Consider the following 25,062-nt stretch of genomic DNA (forward strand, 5'->3'; position numbering starts at 1 on the left):
GGACTGCATTCATATAACTGGAACCTATATCCACAAGCTTAACAGAGGCTGAGTAATCCAGGCAGGTCACATTCTGGTGGAAGTGAGACTGCAGCATACACGCCATGACATAGGTTGCTGGAAATCAAAGCTACTACTATGTGCTATTACTCTCAGGGCTGTGACTATCAAGGGCCTGCGGCATCCTTCTTGTCACCCATGTCAATCATTTGCCAGACATTGGTCGATTTTACCTCCTAAAGTATCAGCAGACGATCTGCCAAATGTCTCTGTCCGTATGACTATGATCCTCATTCAGGCGCCCCTCTGCTCCTACTTCAACATTGGTCTCCTATTCTCTTTGTTTCTAGGCCCAGACTAGATGACTTTTTCTTCTTTTTAATGGGTAGAGGGCTACATCTGGTTGTGCTCAGGGCTTGCTCCTGGCGCTGTGCACAGGGGTTGTTCTTGGTAAGACGCAGGGGCCCTGGATGACAGGGGTTGAAACCCAGTCTTCCATGCAAGGCTCGTAATCTACATAACTCTGATACTTGCAATCAGAATAATTTTTGCAGTGCATACAAGGCAGAAAGAATAATAAGACCAAAGGTCTACGGCAAGAATGACCTTAACCTTTGTGGGGGAAAAAAGCTTGACTAGTGAAAGAAGGCCAAAAACAAGTGGAGATGTATTCAGGGACCCTGCTTAAAGCTCAAAGCTCAAAGCTCCCAAGTTGGCCCTCAGGATAAAGCTGACTCTCGTACGGCACACAAGGTCCCAACAGTGATGTCCTCTCTCCCCTGGCCCCATCGCCACAGCGGACTCTCGCTGCTCAGTTCACATTATATATGGAGGTTAAATTAAGTTTGTGTGTGTGTGTGTGTGTGTGTATGTGTGTGGTGTGTGCTGCGGACTCAACCCAGGCCTGATAGATGTCAAATAGTTTTCCAACTGCATATTGCTCTCTGCCCTCTGGGCTTTTGTATATGCTATCCCCTCTGCTTGAAATATTCCTTCTCTCCCTTGCTCAAAATTGCAGCCTGAGCATCATTTCTCCTGGGGAAGCTCTGTAGACCCCCAACCACCCCTTTCCACGCCACTGAAAAATATAAGATACCCCTGCTGTGTTTGCCATTAGCAGCCTATGACGAACTTGATTCTAAACATTTGCCTCTCTTCCGTCACTTGACCATGAACTACTTAAGGATAACAATGAGGAATAATACAGCTCCCAAAGGATTCTTTTGAGAATTAAAATGAGATAATGTAAGTAAACACAAGGCTTGGTAAGATAATATGTACCAAATAGTATGTATTATCATTATATATAATGAGGATTTCATCATTCACCATACAAACAAGAACGACTTGTTCAGTAATAGAAAGTAAAATGCCATTCAATTAAAAGACAAAATCAAAGGCCGCCCTTTTAGAAAACTGGGTTTGATTCCAAATATTAAAATATTAATGTCTTACATGCGGCTAGCATACAGTGCACTTTCCCATGACATCTCAGGTAAATTAAGTCATAGCCTTTCCGGGAAGTCAGGATGGATGAGGTGAGTCCTACGTGACAGAGAGGACACCCTAGCCTTCTTGACAAGGCTAAAGAACTTTGTGTGTGTGTGGGGGGGTGGCGGGAACAATGACTAGATACAGCAGTTGAGGTACACACGTAGCATGAAATGACCCAGGTTTGAGCCCGAACACCACAGGGTTCCCTGAGCATCACTGGGTATAGCCTTGGGGCACCCTCAAACACCACTGGGTGTTTGTAGCCCTCGAAGTCCCCACCACAAGGGCAGGCGAGGTCACTTCTGGCTTGGCAGGGCCTGAGTAGCACTGCATCCTCCAGCCCTTGCATTTAACTGATGGCGCCATTTGCTGAGACTCACTGGTGGGGCTCCTGGGCCTCTTGAGCACTGTTTGGGAATACCCCTCCCCAAAGACACAGCACTGGAGCACAAGGGTGAGTTTGAGGCTTGTGGATTCTCACTCCCTGGCTTTTCCTGCAGGGTCACTGACCCCCTTTTCTTACAGGGGAACTAACCCCAGAAAATTGACTCCTGGAGATGACATGTCAGTCCCTGAAAGCTCTGTGCACCGTGAGGTCAGCCTCTGAGACAGTGGCCAACCTCGGAGGGGTGCCACTGCCCTCTGACTCGCACTGGAAAGAGTGGCTCGCAGAAGTCTCGCCGGAGAGGACACGTCATGCCATTTTCAAAAGCATTACTGGTCAACTGAGTGGATTTCCAGACCGTGTCCCACCCTCAGCTCTTCCCAGAAGGGAAGGGAGGAATAGTCAATTTGAAAAGGGATATTTGTTCTCAAATTCCTTTTTACTTTCAAGACCACTTTAAAGTGCTGTGGTTTGGTCATGCATTTTTCCCTCTTACCAAAGAGGCTTCATTGCTTGCAATTTAAAAAAAATCATCTTAAAATACAAATGGACCCCTTGTTTATCATACTTGATGCTTTTAAACTCATGACAGCTAGTTACCGACATTCTCTTCAGAGGTTCAGACTTCTGGGCAGATACAGGTTTTAGAGGAGGCTGAGGAGATAAGCCTCTATTCAGATTCACCCAGAATTCACTATCACAAGAAACTGGTGAGAAGCAGCCATGCAGGCTTCCTAAATACCCCTGACATTTGCCTGCTAACTGTGGCCATACTGTGAATGGCTATGTAACTCCAAGGCTGACCCAAACTTCTCAGAGGACCAGCCTTCTTGCTTTTGGTTGAGGACAAGCCAAAGGGCCCTGGACACAGCTGACTCTCAGTGTGCTCACCGACCCTCTCCTGCAGGAGGCTGGCACTGGGATTCCAGTTAGTGAACTGCAGACACTGAAGTTTGAGGGTCCTGTCAAGAAGCGGGTAAGGCAACTGTTCATGTTTGGGCCACAAGAGTTAACAAGTGAGCTGAGTATGTTGACCCAGAGTAGGCAAGCTTAGAGAGAGGAACTGACATGGCAAACCATGAGGCCCCAGAGAGAGAGAGGGAGCAAGAGTGAACTGAGACACAGGGACCGATATACTCCTAATGACTTTCTAATAACTCCCTTTAGCTCAAGTCAGCTAGAGTGAGTTCTATTTCTTGCCGTCAATTCCTGACAGAAAGCTCTTAATCTGCACACAAATCTTCAGAGAATAACTTACATAAAAAGCCTCTTTGTTGTTTGGCTTTGGGGACCACACCTGAAAGTGTCCAGGGGCTACTCCTGGCTCTGTGCTTACTACTGGTGGTGATCACGCAGGGGAATACACAGTGCTGGGGATCAAATCCAAGTTGAGCAAATCCTGCCTGCAAAGCATGCACTCAGCCTTCACTGAGCTGTATCTCTAGTCCCATAAGAAGTCTTGACTGTTATTATGTTTTCTAGTCCCCTGCATTGCTCAGATCTGGAATATTTAAGAAATCAGAAACAAATGTTCTTTTTTTCTTTTTGGGTCACACCCAATGATGCACAGGGGTTCCTCCTGGCTCTGAACTCAGGAATTACCCCTGGAGGTGCTCAGGGGACCATATTGGTGCTCAGGGGACCATATCGGATGCTGGGAATCAAACCCGGATTGGCCGTGTGCAAGGCAAATGCCCTACCCACTGTGCTATCACTCCAGCCCCCAGAAACAAGTGTTCTTGTCCTGCATTTTAGAAAACTCTTCTCTTGCTCTGCCAACGCCTTTAATTTTTTCTTATACTAAACCCTGCTTTTTCAGGTATCAAATATAGCAAACCTTTGATCCTGGATTTCAGCACTGAGAATGCCAAGAAAGGAAGGAGTGATGTGGTGGACTGGAGGTAACAGAAGTGCGTTGGTAGAGTCTCTTTGGTCAAGACACTATATTAAATTAAAAGAAAAAAGAGTTTGCTAAGGAGGCAGGTCTCCTGCCCCCACGCCTGGCTGTTCCTCACCGGGGCCCCTTGGAGGGGAGCGGGTTGAGCTTTCCTCCCCGCCCCGACCAGGGCTCCGGCAGCCGAAGACCTCCAGGACCAGCCACCACCATGCTGAGACCACTCTCCGCACACATGAAGGTACTGGCAGAGGGACAAAGCCACGCGGGGTCCGGGGCCGAGATCTCCAAGCCTACTCGGATTGGAGTCGAGCATCCTCCACCCAGATCCTCCAAATTCCAGTAGGCGGGGGTCACACCCACCACCTGGCCCCCTGGCGCCGTGTAATCCCATCAACGGCCAAGACTCAGAGACTATAGAATCCAGCTCCCGGAACCGCGTGGCCGCATTTGCGGCCGCACGACATTTTATCAAGACATCTGTTTATGACATCTTATTATCTCATTCCTACTTTGGACAAACTTGCAGGCTATTGAATGTAGCCTGCCCACAGGGCAGAGTCTGGCAAACTCCCCGTGGCATACCAAATATGCCAAATACCAGTAACAATGATGGGTCTCATTCTCCTAAAGAGCCTTGAATATAATCTCAGGGCTAGGATGAAAGAGACGTTACTGGGGCCTGCTCGAGGCAATCGACGAATAACAGGATGATGAATGAATGAAAAGGAGGCAGGATAGAGGCATTGGTGACAGGGCGTTGACACAGGCTGGGAGCTGGATTAATTTAGGCCTGAAATTCTTATTCCTAGAACTGTAAATCATGGCACCTAAATGAAAATACTAGTCTTCTATAAATCTGCTTCTTCAGGGCTGAGGTGATAGCTCAGAGGGTTAGACTACATACCTGGTAGATGGAGACCTTAGATTTGACCCGCAGCACCAGCATGAGCCCAACTATAGGAGAGGAACCCCCAAGCACTGAGCTGGGAGGAGTCCCTGGCACTGCTGGATATGGCATCCAAACAAACATCTACTTCAGAAACTATGCCACTCCCGCTGATTTTATTTATTTATTTGGTTTTGTGCCACACCCTGCAGTGTTCTTGGTCGACTTCTGGCTCTGCACTCAGGGATCACCTGTAGGGACCATATGGGATGCCAGGATTGAACCCAGGTGGGCTAAGGCAAGAGCCCCGCACACTGTACTGACTCTCCGGCCCCTATTTTATTTCTTTTTGATATCCCAAGCAATGTTCAAGGTGCTTAGGGCCACTCCTGGTGCTACCATCCCCCAGGCCAATGCTAGTTCAACGCTGGCCACAAGGGTCCCCACCTATGCAGTGCTCAGCAGCGGCAGCAGTGGTGGGGTCATGCAGCAGGAGGGAAAGAATTCCCTGCCACGGTTACCTGTAATAAGTGCATGAGAAAACATTGGTGTCCTATTGGAGGGCCAGTGACTTGGGACGTTTCCATCAGAGCATCAGCGAGTTACTGTGACTTCACTCTCCATCCGTGGCCATGAGTACAGTGAGCCTCATCATGTCAACTGCGTTTCTGTTCTGGTCTCAGTTCTTTTGCAATATGACCCCACCCCAACTCTACACCCTTATTTCTCAACACAAACTCACTCACCACAAATCTTTCAAGCAATCCGATTCCTGTCTCTAGATCTCAAACGAACACAAATAAGTATAGGTTTGCTTTGTTTAATTGTTTCTTGGGACACACCTGGCAGTGCTTGGGGGTTACTCCCAGCTAGGTGCTCAGGCGGGCTTGGTGGCCACTCCCTGCAAAGTTCAGAACACCATATGGTGGTGCTGGGGACCAAATCTGAAGCTTCATCATGCACTGCATGTGGTCCATCTCTTTGAGTTATCTCTCTGACCCCAGCCTTTTCTTCTTCTGTTTGTTCTTGTTTCTCTGGGCAACAACTGGTAGTGTTCAGGGGCTAGTCCTAGCTTATGCTCAGGAGTGACCATGACGATTCTCAGAGTACTATAATGTAACGCTGGGGACCTGAACCAGTTCCTTCTCTAGTTGGTGAGCCACACCTGGCAATGCTCAGGGCTTACTCCGGGTTCTAAGCTCAGGGATCACTCCTGGTGGCCTCAGGGGACCATGTGGGATTCTGGGGATTGAATCTAAGTCAGCCACGAGCAAAGCAAGCGCTCTACTCTCTGTATTATAACCCAGGCTCACTTTTTGCCTTCTTGCATGGAAAGTTTACCTCTACTCTGACGCCGTACAGCTTTGACATGTCACAAGGGTTGTTCTCTTCTGGTGGGACTGCTTTCCACCCAAAACTTAATTTCTGGTCACTATTAAGTGACCACCTCTGAAGGAGATTTTAATGATTTCTCCTCTCCCTGTATGCGTGTGCACCCTACTTTTAAGAGCTGGAATTGAAACTTCCTTTCATTTTGAAACTGGCCTTGCAACTTGCTCTGATCTATAACAAGTGACGAACTTCTGAATTCGTGCTTCCTTTCTCTTGAATTAGGTATGATATCACAGATCTGAAGATTCTTCTAGAAAGGTCAGTCACTGAGACATAAGCCTGAAGGTATCTTAGATATTGTAGTCCTGACTGAACCCCAGGTGAATGCAGTCAGCCGATTTGAGCTTGGGCAGGATTAAAGAATAGCTCAGCTTAAATCCAATCAATTACAGAACCAGGAGAAAGAATAAGCCATTGTTTTGAGCCACTAGGGTTGGGGGGGTTTGTTAGCAGTGAGAGACAACTGAAACACATCACAAATGGTCAGTTCAAGTTCAAGAAAAATCATGAGCCATTGTGGAAAGAAAAGCTCCCTCCCTCCCTCCTTCCCTCCCTCCCTCCCTCCCTTCTTTCCTTCCTTCCTTTCTTTTTTCTTAATTAAGATTTCAGTTTCTAAAGTTGGGCTTTCTCCCCCACCCCCCAGAACACCGATAACCCAAGCAAGTAACTAGAGAGTTGACTTTTCCTCTTCATGTTGGATATCCCTTGCATATTTCATTTGTCATAGGCTTCTGTCTCCTTCCTAAGGGCATCCTGCATTTCACTTTCGTGTCTTCTCTCACTGCTGCCATTCTAGTCCAGCCTCTACCCCCTGAATTTAGAAGTCTATGTTCATCCTCTCTTCCTCAAGCTTCCTCCGTCTGGTCAATCCCAGAGTGCATACTGGGCTCTTCTTCCGAAACAAGGGCTTTCATGCCACTGCCACTGTAATCAGCTCTGCGTTCAGGTGGAACCTGGTTCCTTACTGTTCACTCTGCTCCACTGTCCACTTGGACCCTAACTCCCACACAGACCAATCCCATGCCCTCTTCCATGTGACTGGCAGGCTGTTCCCGACCTGGTGTGGCCTGGCCTATCCACCCACTCCTTAATGATGTCTTCAACTTCCACTGCCCAACTGAGTGCTCTAATCTCCAAAATCTCATAGCGCTTGACCTTATTACTTGATACTTAAGTATATAATTGGTGGGCTGATCTCCCATCTTCTCCTAGGTTTACAACCCAGATTCCTAATTACATTATAAGATTAAGGTCAGGGAATAATTCTTATGTTTATTTATATTATTTACATGCAAGTGTGAGCAAAAAAGACTTTCAGTAAACTCATCTTTACTTATTAGAATCATCTCTCCCTTTTTAAAGTTGTGTGCTTTATATGTGTTTTAGAACATCTAAGAAATATGATATCTGTCACTGACAAAATGTATTTGGTTCAGAAAATCTGTTTTGTTTGTTTTGTTTTTGGGTCACACCTGGCTCTTAGCTCAGGGGACCATATGGGATGCCAGGAATTGAACACAGGTTGGCAGGATGCAAGGAAAGCACTCTGCCCATCGTACTATCTCTCAAGTCCAGAAAGTCTGTATTTTTTAATAGAAAACTAAAATCCACTGTAAAAGACAAAGGGTAATCAAGCATTTGCCAAATCTGAAATATTAACAGTGTATTGTAAGAACAAACACAGGCCCTCTTGTTTTCTCTCAAGGCAAAGCCAAACCTGGCCAAAGACGGCTGTCACAGCAGCTGAGGCATGCTACTGAGTACCCACGAATGGAAATAATGCATGTTACGAATAACCTAGTTAGGAATGAGATGATAGGACATGCCAATTGGGGCTATACTCCTTAGGGAGTCTTTCCCCCAAGAAACTTTCACTCTAGCACATGCTAGGTTTTGGACTTAGGAGCATGTGAAAATTACTCACTCTCCAAAATAGCCCTAGAAGGCAAAAATGAGAAAAACAAGGTCTTGGTTACACTGAAAGTTACAAAATTTTAAATGGTTTAAACCTACACTAGGTTGTCCACCTTCTTCCCATCTTCCCAGCAATTTGCGTGCTCTCTCTCATTAGATTTTGTTTGTTTTTGGCGGTGCTCAAGGCTACTTGTGGTACATTTTGGGGTTGCTCCCCACAGTACTTAGGCCTTCTGCATGCAAAAGCATGTGCTCCAGCCCTTTGAACTAACTTATTGGTCGGTGTCTTTTATTGGAAGAGATATGGCATCACTCCATCAAGAATATTTACTGAGATGATATTTTGTGGGTAGGGCACTTGCCTTGCACACAGCAAGCCTGGGCTCTATCTTCAGAATCCCAATGGTCCACTGAGCCCTGCCAGGAGTAATTACTGAGTGCAGAGCCCAGAGTTATCCCTGAGCACTGCCAGGTGTGGCCCCAAAACAAAACAAAAATTTAGTGAGAAGCCAAGGAAATAGTTCAAGTGGGAGTTTATTCAGTAGCAAGCTTGATCCTTGGTACTAAACAACCTTCTCCCCAAGCCCCTCAACCCAGTGCTGCCCGTGTAGTTCTGGTGGCTCCCTGAGAACTGAGAAGTATGGTCCTGGTGGCTCCCTAGCACTGCAAGTTATGGCCTTTATTTTAAAAAAGAAGAAAGTGATACATTCTCTAATGCCTGCATCACAACCTGTGATGTGTACTCTCTCTCCTTCTCTCTCTCTCTCTCTTTCTCTCTCTCTCTCTCACACACACACACACAGGCACACACAAACGCACACTTCTTACTTTTCTTTAAATAAAACTACATCACTGACAAAAAGAACATAGGGTCAAAGATAGTACAGGGTTTCAGGAGCTTGTCTTACATGTGGTCAACCCTGGTTTGAACCCCTGAGCACCACCAGGAGTGATTCCTGAGCACAGAGCGAGGAGTAAGCCCTGAGCAATGCTGAACATGGTCCCAATTCCCAATTCCTTCCTCATCAAATTAGTGAGCACCTGTTATGGTCTTAACTGTGATAACTTCTATGGAATAATTTTTAAGACTCTTTTCAGCAGCTACCAAGGAAAAGGCTTGAGGGTGTAAGGGCTCTGTTCCATCAGTAACCACCAAAGACAAATTACAATCCAAGTCAAATGAGGGCACCTGCTATGCAAACACAGCCTCAAGAACAACCCTTAATCCCTCTGCTTCTTAAGTGAAGCCTAACTATCACAGAACTTCCTGGGTCAGGCCTGCTTTTTAATTTGAACAACTTAGTCAAACTGGACAAGTAAAACTGCTCACATAAACTGAGAATAAATGATTAAAATAGGATTCTGAATAATGCTAATTTGGGTCTTGGTTATGGGTTTAGTTAAACAAAAATGTTAAGTGAAATGTTAATGCTCTAGAAAAAGGGTAAAAAATTTTAGTTTGCATTAATATTCATTTCAATATTGCACTGGCTACTGACTAAAATTTGATGTTTCATTTTAGTTTTAAGTGTAAGTGATGCACAGTGATGTTACCTTTTTTGAGGTGAACTTCTGCCCATGGCATGCATGCAGACATGACCCAGAGGCCTGGCTAAAGCTGCTGATGCCATGTTTTATGCAGAGTTCAACTCTGAGAAGACTCTTTCCAGCTGAAAACAGCTGGGCTGGGAACACTGTGGAAATGGCCCAGCCTTCTACAGAGCGAAGCCGTGGTGTATCAAATGCTTCCTGGATACCATCTCGCCTGCTTTCCTCCTGGAGTCTGGGATTTCCCAAACCCAAAAAAGAAAAGCAAATGACTTAGGGCCAACAGCTTGAACTGCAGACCCTCTGTCGCCACCAAGTTAATCCTTTTGGCTTCCACAATGTTAAAAAGGCAATCTTAATAATTCAGCATACTATCAGAATTTCAAACTCTAATTCCCAAACAATCCACAAAGAAAATTTTCAAGAATGACCTCAACAGTGGCCTGGATGATTCCCAGGACTCCTGTTTTCAAGGAAATAAAGAAAAGGGAACTGTCCTCAAATACTGGAAAGAAAGGGCACTGGTATTACATTAGGGGTTCTAGATTCATATCTCATTTAGTTCAGAGTATAAAATCTTATTAAACCAAATTGAGACTCATTTTTTTATTATGTAATGAGTGGTGGGACTAAGAAGTGATAATACCACTTGCTTCATATGATTGTTGAAAGGTTAAATAATATGAATACACATATTAGTACATACTAGCTACTCAATAATAGAGGAAATAAAAATTTAAAACATACTAAATATCAGACCTGACATTAAAATATAAAATTATTGGCAGAAGTAAAACATTTTGTATAATCCAGACTATTTAAAAAATTTGGTTTTTGTTTGGTTTCTTTGTGGACCACCTGGCTCTGCACTCAGGGATCACTCTTGATGGGACTCAGAAAACCACATATGTTGCTGGGAACTGAAGCTGGGTCGTCTGTGTACAAGGCAAGCACACTACCCACTGTACTATCACTCTGGTCCTAATTAAGACTTTTTAAACACCATTTCAAAATTACCTTGGCTTTCTTCTCAAACAGAAAATAGATCTAAAAATTTTTATTAAGGATCGAATCAGATACTTTCAAATCTTGCTAGGCTTTTTGGGTTACATTTGTGTAAGAAACAGCAAATATGTTTTTAAAAAGTCAGGGTATTCTTTAATGAAAGGAATATGAAGTCACAGACTGCAATCGATCTAACATGCCACTCTGTCTGCAGCCCACAAGACCATCCATTACCTGGTTTCTGTCTCAACAACACTAACTGTCAGGATTCACCAGTTTGTGTGTTGCATACTGAGCCCTTCCCCCAAACTGACTCCTGACTCCACGCAGTCCTCACTTCTAGAATCTGGCTACTCAAAGTATGGCCCAGCATGCCCAGAGGCTTGGGAGAAGTGCAGAGCTTCCAGTCTTTTCCAGACTAACTAAATCAAAAAATGCACTTTAACAAGATTCCAAGTGCCTGTATATCCTTTATTTAATTTTGGGCCACACCCAGCTGTGCTCAAGGATCACTTCTGGCAGGCTCAGGGGACCATATGGTATCCCAGGGATCAAACTTGGGTCAGCCATGTTCAAAGCACTCAGGAGTTACTCCTGGCGGTGCTCAGGGGACCATATGGGATGCTGGGAATTGAACCCGGGTCGGCCGCGTGCAAGGCAAATGCCCTCCTGCTGTGCTAACGCTCCAGCCCCACTGTATATCCTTTAAAGTTTGCCTGGGAGATGCTCAGTTGTCAAGGGGCGCATAAACACAGACCCACTTTCATTTCACTATCCTTGCTCTCACACACTCCATTGGGAAACCAGTTCGTTTTGAAGCCAATCCCATGTACAATTTTAACAACCGCTATTGCAGTATCTGTAATTCAAGTGAATTTAGAGATAGATGATAGGTCTATTGATAAATCACCATGCCCTTACGTATTTAATAAAATTCAGAATGATTCCTGAATATAATCTAACACTTTGTTAGTCTACATTTGTTTCCCAAAAGAACTCAGAAAAGAACTGGTGTCACTGGGTTTGTAGAATCAGATGAATATGCATGTTCCTTCTCATTGTTGGACGGTGACTAGGTCATACACTTTTTTTGGTGGCACATGCATGCTTTGCTGGGTGCTGGGAATCGTGAATGGCAGTGCCACGGATTTCTTGCTAGGCAAGCAGCACCATGCTGGGATCAAACTGGTGGCCTCTTACGTGAAAGGCAGGCATTCTACCACTGACCACATCCCTTGCTCTGAAATTTGCTTCAAAAAAAATCTGTATTTCTTCTATCTGCTATAAGGACTTGACCCTTCTGCAAAACATACAGGAGAAGCAGTTTGAAAAGCAAATCCAATGACCTTGGTTATTTTCCTTTTAATAGTAAGTTCTGATCCATGCTTCCAAGGTCAAGAGCGCAGTGGATTCTCTGCTCCTTTTTGAATTACCCTTCATCTCTGCATCCTTTCTTGTTTTAGCTTTCTACATAACACACTGAGTGGCAGAGATTCCGGTCCCCACACAATGACCCACCATTCAACCGTATTCTGCTTTATCCCTAAACATTCATACTCCCGTGATTCCTGCTGGGTCTATTATATTCAGACCTGAACTTTCCAGGAAACTGGTCATGTCACAAATCTCTTCCTGCACGATAAGTTCAATGCTAAACAGGAATAGTGGGCTTCACACAGAGTTAGTATTATGCAAGAAAACATGACTCTAAATCTAGAAATAGGCCAGTTTTGGACTGGCTTAAAACAGGCAGATTGTATCTCAGTCGATTCCACCAGGCAATTAGCAACATCTCTTGCTGCAAAGAGCCCAGAGTTTTACCAGCTAGAACTAAGGTGCCAAACTCAAGGTTTGAGGCTCAGCTTGAGGAGCCCTGGGGCCCCCAGAATGAACGGAAGGTTTTCCAAAGAACCAAAGCCAGGCGGTCCCCACACTCCCACAGTGGGTGCTTCTTGCTTCTCCTTCCCAACTTCTATCAGTCTCTCTATCCAGACTGTTTCAAGCTTGGAGAGGGTTACCAAAGAACACAAGAGAAGAAAATAATATTCAATTTTCCTTTTTAGGAACAGTGGGGCACATCTGACAAATAAGAGAAATCAGAGGGTAGTTTGTGCCGTTTTGCTGTAATTTTCTCTTCTGAACCTTCAAATTTCTCTGACACAAGTCAACTCCCATTGACCCACATTATCTTTTATAAATGCAAGTTGGGGATTACCTTTCCAAACAAAGGCTCCCAGATATAAATCCCCGCTTTGCCATTCCTGAGAGAGTGACATAGGCTCGTACTAAAAGACTATCTTTGTGTGGAACAAATGGACCAGGGAAAATCTGCTTCCCTCTCTCTCTCGGCCCTTTCTTTATATAACTAGAGCCAAATGAGATGTTTTTCATTTAAAAATTTTGATTAAGCAGGCTGAGCAAAAGCCCATTCTTCTGGTTTGTACCGTTTTATCCATTTTGGGACTGAATCAAGGCACAACTCCGGTTGGAAGGAGAGTAAAGGCAGGGCCTAACTGTCAGGCAGGGTGGATACTGGGCAGTTTAGTTTATTAAAAGATGAACTCTGGGTCTGCAGAGCTGGTTTCAGGGCTGCCTCCGCCCCTGGAGGGATCAGCATTTAGACTGCTGTGATGGGTAAAGTGAGAGAGTTCCAGTTCCCCGGGAACTTCCACATCCTTCCACAAACACAGGCTCCGAACCTGAGAGGAGAACCGTAGCAAGGGGAGGGAGAGGCTTAAATAATAAGGAAAAACAAGCTAAGTAGAGTGAACTGTCCTTTTTTCAACTCTAGGAACTGGGAAAGCCTGTTCTTTAGTCATATCTAAAAGAATATTTTAAACATTACATTAGCAAATACCATACAATACCATGTTTAGTTTCAGTTTCTGTGTTTTATAACTCTTTCTACAATATTTTCTACTTAGGAAAAAAAAAAGATTTAAGTCCCTGCCATACCAGATGTTTCCCGAAGGCCAGTTATCTTTCTGTCTTTAATGCTGAGGGGTTACTCCAGAGTCATATTTTGGGGTCACTCTCAAGTGTCAGAGGAAACTCTCCGGTACAAGGGACTGAATGGAGGACTCTGGCAAGCAGAGCATTTGCTCCCGTCTCTTGAAGAGTCTTCCCAGCTCTCCTGTCTTCATACTGTGCTGATAGTAAGTAAAACACTGACTATAGGAATAAATATATGAAACAGAAAACGGTAAAAGGCTGACAAAGCTAGAATTTTCAGTAGTAGGAAGGGACAAGCTATAATTACTAAAAATAAAAGAACACCTTGATACCTATGTGAGGAAAAGGACAATCACTGGCTTGGGAGAGTATTTAATTAGATACCGATTATCATATCGCATCTAATTAAAATAACAAAGTAGTGAAATTTCTTAGTTTTATTACTGATAAAGGGATTCTTTATTGTAATTTCATTAAAAAAAAAAAAAGTACTCTCTTCCTCTAGTCTAATACTTGGCTGTTGCCGTCTCCATCCATGAAAGAATAGCAAGAGGAAGTTAAAATTCTGATGGGTTGGGGCTGGAGTGATAGATAGCACAGTGGGCAGGACGTTTGCCTTGCACGCAGCCGACCTGGGTTCAGTTCCCAGCATCCCATATGGTCCCCTGAGCACTGCCAGGGGTGATTCCTGAGTGCAGAGCCAGGAGTAAACCCTGTGAATCTCCGGGTGTGACCCAAAAGCCAAAAAAAAAAAAAAAACTGATGGGTCTTACCCATCATGAAAATGAAGTGCCTAAAGATACTGGGAATTCCCATTTTTGAGAAGCCTCAATGTGAGAAGCACACATCCTCCACCCAGAATGACGGAGAAGGGCACATCCTCCGCCCAAAATGGTGTGCCCTTCCACCTGCTGGCTGCAACCCACCTGCCTGCACTCCCTGGTCCCAATCTGTGGCGCCCTGACACCTGCAGAGGAAGCACAGCCACTTACTCTGGCATGCGGGGATCTCACAGTACTTCCAATAGACACCGTCCTCGTGCTCAGCCACATAGCACCAGGGGCTCACATCTCCATCAGGGTTTCTGTTGGGGAAATGAACACAACGAGTCACATTCCCATTGTTTTATACTGTCTGGCACATAGTCTTTCAGTTTTACCAAAATCACTTTAGGCTCTGTGCTACTTCTAATCAGGGACACGTACTTGAATGCTTTCATTATGAAGAAGAAAATAAATGGCAATGCTTCAAGAACAAACCTACGTACTCTGACATGTAATTCAGAACTTGGGTGCTGGGGAGAGAGAGTAAGAAGACAAATGGTCACTGAAAAAGTTGTGCCAACCACTGCTGACAGCCTGAATGTAAACATGACGATTCCCACAGCTGAAAGCACAGGTGCGCTCAGCACTGTGAATGACAATTTATACGGACACAAATGGTTAGGACACCAACTGTAATCGGAGTCAAAGGTCCTAAAAATAGGCAAGCCCCCTGTTCTCAGTAGTATTTCCTTTAGCACATTATTTTTCTTTGCAGGTGAAGAGGTACTGGGGATTGGACCAGATCTCTTACAAGTAAGGCTAGTGCTCTATCATTGACCTACATTTCTGGTTCCAAATTTTGGTTATCATTTTTTAATTAAAATTTTTTTTGTAGTGGGGCCGGAGCGATAGCATAGCGGGTAGGGCGTTTGCCTTGCACGCAGCTGGCCGACCTGGGTTCGATCCCCGGCATCCCATATGGTCCCCAAGCCCCGCCAGGAGTAATTCCTGAGTGTAGAGCCAGGAATAACCCCTGAGCATCGCTGGGTGTGACCCAAAAAGAAAAAAAAAAAAAGTAGTGCTGGGGATGAAACTCAGATTCTGTGTATGCAACACAGGCACTCTGCCACTAAACCCCATCTCTAGCCCTTGTAAGGAAATCTTTATTTATATCTTGAATCTTCACAGAAGTTTTTTTTTTTTTTTTTGCTTTTACGTTTGCCTTGCACGCAGCTGACCCGGGTTCAATTCCTCCGCCCCTCTCGGAGAGCCCGGCAAGCTACCGAGAGTATCCTGCCCACACGGCAAAGCCTGGCAAGCTCCCCGTGAACGTATTCGATATGCCAAACACAGTAACAAGTCTCACAATGGAGACGTTACTGCCATCCGCTTGAGCAAATCGATGAACAACAGGAGGACCGTGCTATGTGTTACTTTTTTGTTGTTGCTGTTGGGCTATACCTGGCTGTACTTGGGGTTTACTCTTGGCGCTGTGCTCACGGAACACTTCTTGCACTGCCTGGGTGGGAGGGATCATATGAGGGGTGGGTAGAGAACTGGGTCTGCCTTGTTCAAAGCCAGCATCTCATCTGCTGTACTATCTCTCTGGCCTCTAATGCAAAGTTTCTATGATACAAAAGTTAAAAACAACAAACATCCAATAGTTAAACAGCTAAGGATTGGTTAAATAAAGAAAAAATGTAATGTACAGATACCTTTATGAATATGAATATTCACAAGTCTTGCTAGGAGGGGAGGCACACCTGGCAGTACTCAAAGCTCACTCCTGGTTCTGTGCTCAGGGATCACTCCTGGTGGGTTTGGGGACCATATGGAATGCCAGGACTAAAACCTGGTCAGCCGTGTGCAAGGCAAATGCCCCACCTGCTCTGTCCTCAAAGGTGGTTTTTGTTTGTTTTGTTTTATTTTTAAGACAATTTTAAAACACAATGAATGGTCCACTCATCTTACTTGAAAAGATGTATTTAGGAAAGGATACATACCAAACTTTAAAAATTATCTTTAAATAATGCAATTACTGATATTTTAATCTTTTTCTTTTCTGGTTATCTTCATTTTCTAAAATTTTTTCTTTAATAAACAGCATGTATTAATTTTTTTAAAACACTATAGTTTTTAAACAGTGAGGAGTGTGTATAATGATAAAATCATCGGTCAATCTTCACCAGTAACAGGCTGATTAACTCATATTTGATAGAAATGAGTCCTATTCTTATCTCAAAAATACTAAGTTTTCAGAGAATTCTACGAAAACCATGCTTCAGTAAGTACACATAATCCTGTAATCCTGGTACCTGCCACGGAAATAGCAATAATATTTTTTAAGGATTTATTTCACATTTCTAAATGAGTGGCTCAGTATAATTGCCCTTTGAGGTCTTTTCAACTCTGAGATGTCCTAATGATAATGGGCAACGCTGCTGAAACCAACCAAAAATAGCAGGGGCCACTGGACACAGAGAAAAGCCTGGACGCTCTCCGCTGCTTTTCAAGCCCCTTTATTGAGACTCAGGACACTGGAAACCCGACCCTCCCGCTAGGCCGGAAATGGGCATAAAGGTCCCGAAGCCAGAAACTCAGAGCAACCCCTATCGGGCGGGCGGAGAGGGCTAAGCCTATTGTGCGGCCCAGAAGATAAGCCCTCCCTGAAGCACAAAGGGTTCTTTTATTTTTGTGCCCAAAGGCAGGTGCCAGCGCCAGCTTGCTCTTCCCTGGTCTCCTGGTCTTGCCCTCTAATCCAGCTCTGTCCGCCCAGAGAAGTGTGTTCCCATCAGCCGCTGTCTCTCAGACATCTCAAATGTGATGGGTCTGGAAACACGCACAAGACAAACACGGTGTCGGGTGGCAGCTGGAAAAATCAAAGGAGGGAACTCGTACAAAGCCCTTCTTTAGACAGTATTTCATTGTCATTTTCCTGCCTCTATTCAGTGTTCAGCTTTGATGTAGTACTTGGGAAAGGCCTTAGAAAACAACTGTTTATTATCATCGTCAAAACCATTCTGAAAAGTCAAAGAATAGTTCATAGAAAACAAGCAAATTCATCTTTGTCTTCTCTGTGGTGCCAAAACAAAAGACCCAGATTCTCTGATGTGATAATAATCAACAATTTCAGTCTCCCTGTTTTGAAGTATAAACTGGTAGTTCAGGTCTGGTACATTCCATTAAATCAAAGGAAAGGGTTCTAGCCAGTCAGGTTTCACGAGGAACGTGCTCCCCCCGACCCCCCCGGCTCTCCCTGTCTCTTAATGGGTATTTACTGATATATTTCTGGGAGCCTATGAGTAGAATGAAACACTTATCTCTAAGAAAAGACTTTTTAAAAAAATATATAAATTAAATCTCGTTGGGAATAAAGACTTCAATTGGAGCCAGACTTAAAAACAGGGCTCTTCTAAAAAAAACTTGAGACAAAGATGAAAAAGTAAAATATAGCCAAAAGCCCACTCCTAGAGACAGTTTAGAACAAAAAATTAAGTGAGGATAAAGGAAACGGCTCAAAGGGCTAGACTGCATGTGCTGCCTGCTGAAGCCCCTGGCTTGATCTTGGGAACTGAGCTCCACACTGAGCTTAAAGCGCCTCCCCCACCATCGGAACTACTGGGTATCACCCCCAAAACAAAACAAAACCAACAAAAAAGAAGCTAAGTAACTGCATAAAAATAAAAAAGGAACACTGGTTTCTTTTCTTCTTCTTCTTTTTTTTTTAAACACTGGTGAAGAGTTTTATGGAATCAGTATAAATATCTTTCCAAAATGTCATGAAAATCAGAAGCCATAGAACCAGACATGGTTAGAGGCCTATCCCAATCATATACATTATTATAACAAAAACCAAGTTTAAGGCATGTAAAAAAGAACACTGGTTTCTTAAACACTCTTCTCAAAACAGTCCAATTATTTCTTCTTTTTTTTCAAATGATGCAAATGGCATTTTTTTTTATTTTTTTGCTTTTGGGTCACACCCAGCAATGCTCAGGGGCTACTCCTAGCTCTTGATTCAGGAATTACCCCTGGCAGTGCTTGGGGAACCCTATGGGATGCTGGGACTCGAACCTGAGTCGGCTGTGTGCAAGACAAATGCCCTACCTACTGTACTATTGCTCCAGCCCCCAATTATTTCTTTATATTAAATAGTAAGGGGGGAAAATAAACCAGAATGGGAAAGGGTTGACTTTTTTATTCATACAAAAAAATATTACAAATAATTCACTGTCACTGTCCTCCCGTTGTTCATCAATTTGCTCCAGCAGGCCCAGTAACATCTCCATCGTGAAACTTTGTTACTGTGTCTGGCATATCGAATACGTCACGGGGAGCTTGCCAGGCTCTGCCATGTGGGCGAGATACTCTCGGTAGCTTGCTGGGCTCTCCGAGAGGGGCGGAGGAATCGAACTCGGGTCGGCCATGTTGGCTGCTTGCCAGGCAAACGCCCTACCCTCTGTGCTATCGCTCCAGCAAAACAATAAATCTGTTTTGGTTTTTTTCGGGGGAGGGAGTGATTTAGGCCTTATCATGCTGGGAGTCTACTCCCGGCTTGTGTTTAGGGGTCACCTCTGGCTGTGTTCAGGGGATCAATTATGCAGAGCAGGGATCAAACTGTGGTGGGAAACGTATAAGGCAAGCATCTTAGCCCCGGTACTATTTCTCTGGCCCCTACGTGTATATATTTGAAAACAAAACAGAAAGAATGGTGGAGGCGGGGCCATGCTGGAGTGGGAGGGGCACAGCAGAACACAAAGCACAAGAGAATTGTTTAATGAACATGCATAATTTAACAATAAAAGACAAAAGACAGCAACCTTTGACAGAGCATACATATAAAGTGCCATGTCTGGGAAATGAGATTTGGCTGGGAGGGTTAGGGAGGGAGGGAGAAGTAAAACAGAGACTTTAAACAATAGATCTGTGGTATTTGTGTATTTTTAAAAGACTTTTAGCATTTTAAATAATAGCAAAGTGAAAAATAATTCCACAGCAATGGCAAAGGAGTGGCCAGTGGGTACAAATTAGGGTAGAAGGTGAGGGAAAGAACCTGGAGTGAAGACAAAGTGGACCAGAGAATGAGAGATTTCAAGACAACCACAGCGTCCGAGAGTGTCAGCGAAGGTACGTAGTGGGCAGAGAGGGAGCAGACGGTCAACAGTGTGGTCCACACAACACACATGAAATACACTGGCTCAACTGGTTAACAGCGCCAAGGGTAAGATTCCAAAACACTGGTACAAGACTCGGGGACAGTGTCTAGTTCCAAGTGAGGCACAGCAATCACTTTCCTCAGCCCCAATGGCTCAAGAGGCCGCCTTTGCACCTGTCTTAATAATAATTAAACTCAACACATTGCTGAACCATGAATCATGTTGCCAGGAACCTGGATATAAATAGCTAAAACCCAAAGTGCTTAGAATCTTTACTGTCCCTCCAAACTTGCTTTGGACCATAGAAAACTTGAGCATCTAGGTCATGGATCATCTACCCCAGAACTGTGGCACGCGTTTGAAGTACCATGGATCTCAGAGTCAGAGTCCCTGCTCGAGGTAAAGAGCCACGAAACATTTCAGCCTATTGAAGGGAAGAAACTCAAAGCTGGCTGCCCCCACGGCAAGGTTATCCTGGGCTGACAGGGCATGGGGTATTGCAGGCAATGTCCTTCGCTCAGAGCAGAGGAAGGTTTGGACTACAGATGGTGCTTCACTACACTTAAGAAGCTTTGCTCTCTGCCTATTGTCCACCAGTGGCAGTGCCAACTAAGGAAACCCTCCCCAAAAGACATGTGAGTGACCAGAGGGTAAAGCAGAGCTCAGGAAACTAGGAACCAAGCAACCCACGCTAAAAAGAATGGTAGAGGGTCTAAGAGAGAGTACAGCAGTTAGGTCACATGCCTAACATGCACTGTCCTGGGTTTGATCCCTGCCACCACACGGTTCCAGAAACATCACTAGAGTCCTGGAGGCCCTTGAGCAACACTGTATGTAGTCTTGGAGGACCCTAGAGCTCGGCGCCCGCACCACAGGGCCTGAGAATCACAGCATCCGCGGGCCCTTGTATTGAACCACCAGCCCAGTCGGTCAAGAATCACAGGTAGGGCCTCCTGAGCACCCATTGGGAGACAACACCCCCTCCCCCCCAAGAAAGAAGAGAGGGGTGGACTACATGGTATCTGTATATAAGGAGTGGAAGAAAGTTTTACTTTCATTGGGGAGTGGGAGTGTCTTCTGAGCAGTGTTCAGAGACCCAAGGGCCACTCCCCTAATCCTCAGCCAACCCCACTAGATGATTCAGTGCTAGAATCTGGCAATGTGGTGCTGCTTAGGGCCAGTGGAAACAAGGGGAGCCAAACAAAGGACTGCAGAGGGGCCTCCAGAGATGTACCTGGCAGTGTTCAGGGACCACACAGAACGGGGACTGAACTTGGGTCACTGTACATAAAAGCTCTGCACCCCAAGAATATGGCTGAATAGCAGAACACTTATCTTCTATGTGTGGGGCCCTGGGTTTATTCCCCAATACCACAAAAACCAAATATAAAACCCGGTACCCCTAACCTCTGAGCTATCTCTCCAGCCCCAAGATCTTTAAAATAGTAGCAAGAAAGGCCTTCCGAGATGGCCAAGGGGCGACAAAGAAGCGTTCCCCAATTGTAGGCAAGGCTGGATGGACTGGAAGAGGAGACCAGAAATTACTCTGTTAGTTTTGACCTGGGGTCGCTGCTGCCAGTGCTTGGGGGACAGTTCAGTAACAGGAAGCAAACTCAGAACACAGGTCTCCTAGTACATACTCCAGTCCTTTGATATCTTTCCCCAGCCCCCCCCCCGAAAGATGTATTTCGGTTCCAAGCAGCCCCATCTTACCTGCAATAGTTATGCTCGCCAAGGCCTCCCTCGCCATTGGGGTATTTCAGAGTGTTGTAGGGGTGCTGGAAAGTCTCGTTCCAGAACAGGCATGGCTTTCCTCCTTGGAGTGCTGTCCAGTTCTGCGTTCCTCTGTAATCTGCACCATTGGCTGTGAAGCATTCTAGGAGAAAGAATAGAGAGTGCAAACTAATTTTCTGGCATCATCTATAATTCTCTCCTTCTCTGGTTGATGTTTCATTTGTTTTGGTTGGACCAAGCTAAAGATGGAGAGTATCTTGCAAGATCCTGGACACAGGGCCATTAACGTCGCGAGGGCTGAGTAAAGCTGAAAGGGGGACCCTCCAAATGCGAGCCTACAGCTTGGCACCAACTTCTCTGCCGACACTGAATGTTTTCCCCTAGAGTATTCAGATCCCAAGGAGGACACAAACAGGGAGCTGAAATGTACGAAGTCCACGAAGTGAACCAGGAAACTCCCAAATCTGGGAACAGTTGGCAACAACCATCCATGAGGGATTGTGAGTGCTCAGAGGGGGTCAGTACTACTGCCAGCTTCTCTGTGTGGTAACTAGAATCAGGTCACCAGCTGTAACAGAGCTCTCCCCTACAGTCTGAAAGGCTGCACTGACACTTGGATTTAATAAGACCATCGGATACAGCAACGCTTTGGAATCCCAATCACACAAGTCTGGGAATGACTCACATTCCCTGGTAATGAAGAACAGTCCTCCTTACGCTATTTTGGATAGAGGTGCAACAAAACAGACAGTCAACATGAGGGAGGAGAGGTCAGGCTGGCATTTCTGGCACCTCTTTCTGAAATCTTGTCTTTCTGAAATCAAGACACATCGAGCATGGTCTCTGATCCATTTAATGAAATGACAAAATCTTTGCAGGTGCAACGACAACGCGCTTCTAAAATCTGCTCCTCAGACTTCAGGGGGGCGGGAACTGAGGCTGATAGGATTTCCCCCCACATATTGCACACATTAAACTCTCAGAGGTTCATGAGAAAGACACAGTACAAAGAGCAAGTTTTTCAAATGAGCTTAGTTGAAACTGACAGACAGAATCACTTCAAACACTTCTTTAAGATGTATCACTAGAAACCTGACAACCTGGGGGAGTTACACCAACATTCTTAGCTTTATTTCTTCTCTTTTCTTGGCATGTCCTGACCTCCAACTTCTGGTGTGAGGGACACTGCCTCCTGCTGCAGTGTATGTACCGACTTTGGCCTAAGCATGTGTACAACATGAATACAGTTACGTCCTGGAAGCTATTTCTTTTCAGATTTAAAATCTATCCACATAACATCTTTCTTCCTGTACCCCTTCCTCCCACAATCTGGGCTCCATGTTTTGTCTGGAGTTGTACCATGTTAAGTACGGTCAAAATAATCTGGAATTCTAGGCTCTAGAGCATCTATCAATTTACTGTCCTTCGTGCAATATTTACATGTTACACCATGTCCCGTGAGGAGCGAATCATTTATCAAGAGTCTGTATAAATAAAGAGTTCATAAGTAACTTAAGAAATATAAAATATGTGTACTGAACCAAGAAGCTAGGCCCTGGCTTCTCCTTCTGAACCTACAGCTGCCACTGCAGGTAACTGAACACATACAAGACCACTAATAGTCACAGTGTCTTGATACAGTGGTTTTTTTTTTTTTATGTACCAAGCTCTGTTCTTTCTTTTCTTTTTAAAAGTGAAAACAGGTTTTATTTGAAAGTTCTGAGGAGTGGGCTGTGGGGGTGGGGGGAGGGTAGAGAGAGTGACACACTCGAGAAAGAGGGCTTCTCCAGAGTGGAGAGAGTCCCAGTACACATCACAGCGCTCAAGTATGAAGGTTGAAAGCACACATCTCAAGAGGGGAGGTACGGTGACCTGTGCTCAGGCAACAAACGTGCTCCACACAATACTTGGGGACAGGCCGAGCATGTGCCTGGGAAGCAATGGCCACCAAGCTCTGTTCTTTTTTCCCCTTTCTTTTCATTTTTGGGGCCCTACCTGGCCATGCTCAGGGCTTATTCCCACCTTGGCACTCAGGGATCACTCCTGGCAGTGCTTGGGGGACCTGTGGGTGCTGTCAGGGATTTAACCCCGGTTTGCTGGATGTAAGGCAAATACGCTACCTGCTGTATTACGGCTCGGCCCCACCCAACTTATACAAATAACCAACTTGCCACCAACACATTAGGGCAGCCCCTGAATATGTGAGGCATCTGGGGTTTTCAACCACAGCTAAACTACCTATTATGGAACCCGCTGTCATGATCCTTCTTGTCTCCATTCTCTTCTTCTCTCCACTCCCTCTCATCAGAAAGTCCCACTGACTTTCCTTTGAGGGCCTCCCAAGCAGTATTTAGGAGACCCAGTGGGTCACTTTTCCCAACACAGGCCTTGTGGGTCTGATGGTTCAATGCTAGTGGTGCTGCGGGCCAGGAAGGCCACACTCAGCAGTGGTCAGAGACTGCCAGGGCTATACTTGAGGACCATATGGTGCCATGGATTGAATTTGGGTCCTTGCACATGTGAGGCATGCATCCCTGACCTCCTCAGCTCTCTCTCCGGTCCTCCTGTTGTTTCTTTTTGGAGAGCTGGTGGAAGTTAGGGCGATTCCCAGTACAATGCTCAGGGGCAGTGCCAGGCCTCCTACATGCAAAACATGCATTCAGCCCTTTGAGCCATCTCCCAAGCCCCTCCCTGATGACCTTCTTTATATATATATATATATATATATATATATATATATAGAGAGAGAGAGAGAGAGAGAGAGAGATGATAGATCGGCTGGAGCGATAGCACAGTGGCTTGCACGCCTTGCACGCAGCCAACACAGCCGATCCGAGTTTGATTCCTCCTCCCCTCTCGGAGAGCCTGGCAAGCTACTGAGAGTATTTTGCCCGCATGGCAAAGCCTGGCAAGCTACCTGTGACGTATTCAATATGCCAAACACAGTAACAAGTCTCACAATGTTACTGAGCCTGCTCAAGCAAATCAATGAACAACAATCAGTGATATATATCACTGTCACTGTCCTCCCGTTGTTCATTGTTCATACACACACACACACACACACACACACACATAGATATAGATATATACCCTGACACTGTCCTTTCACCATCAAAGAACAATCTAGTCTTGTTTAGCTCTCACAGCTTCTACTTTGGTCTGGTGCACAATATTCTCCACATAGTGGTCAGCATTCTCAGGAAAACATAAACACCAGGTAAGCACCTAAACTGCCTGCCTACAAAGCCTCTATCATGTGATCCCAAGGCGCCTCCCTTCCAGAGCATCTATCTCTTCCTTAATCACTCTCCATGTTCCACTCATACTGGTTTAGCTTTTAATTCTGTAAACATATCATGCTATTTCCTGCCTGAAATGTTCTTCCCCGAAAATTTCTTACAGTAGACTGAATGCTTTTGATTTCTTTAAAAAAATTTTTTTTAATTGAATCACTGTGAGATGGAGCGATAGCACAGCGGTAGGGCGGTTGCCTTACAAACGGCCAACATGGCCAACCCGAGTTCGATTTCTCCACCCCTCTCGGAGAGCCCGGCAAGCTACCGAGAGTATCTCGCCCGCACGGCAGAGCCTGGCAAGCTCCCCGTGACGTATTCGATATGCCAGACACAGTAACAACAAAATATCCAATGGAGATGTTACTGGGTCCGCTCGAGCAAATTGATGAACAATGGGAGGGCCTTTACCTTTACCTTCACTGTAAGATACAGTTACAGGGCTTTCATGTTTGAGTTTCAGTCACACAATGATCAAACACCCATTCCCTCCACCAGTGCATTTTCCACCACTAATATCCCCAGTATCCACCCCCCACCTATCCCCCTGCCTCTATGGCAGACAGTTTCCCCCATACTCTCTCTCTACTTTTGGCCATTATGGTTTGCAATACAGATACTGAGAGGCTATCACATTTT

General features: G+C 45.1%; 1 protein-coding gene across 2 annotated transcripts in view; it reads right to left on the reverse strand.

Annotated features, from left to right (window-relative positions):
* KREMEN1 (kringle containing transmembrane protein 1) overlaps positions 1 to 25,062 on the reverse strand; it is a 74,603-nt gene that overhangs the window by 19,928 nt on the left and 29,613 nt on the right. For both annotated transcript variants that reach the window (XM_056116580.1, XM_056116581.1), the window contains exons 2-3: positions 21,107 to 21,269; positions 14,466 to 14,557 (exon numbers count right to left, since the gene is read on the reverse strand). In XM_056116580.1, coding sequence (XP_055972555.1) covers positions 14,466 to 14,557; positions 21,107 to 21,269 — 255 coding nt within the window. The remainder of the gene's footprint in view (positions 1 to 14,465; positions 14,558 to 21,106; positions 21,270 to 25,062) is intronic.

This window comes from Sorex fumeus, unplaced genomic scaffold (genome assembly GCF_029834395.1).
Source record: "Sorex fumeus unplaced genomic scaffold, SorFum_2.1 ptg000032l, whole genome shotgun sequence".
NCBI lineage: Eukaryota > Metazoa > Chordata > Mammalia > Eulipotyphla > Soricidae > Sorex > Sorex fumeus.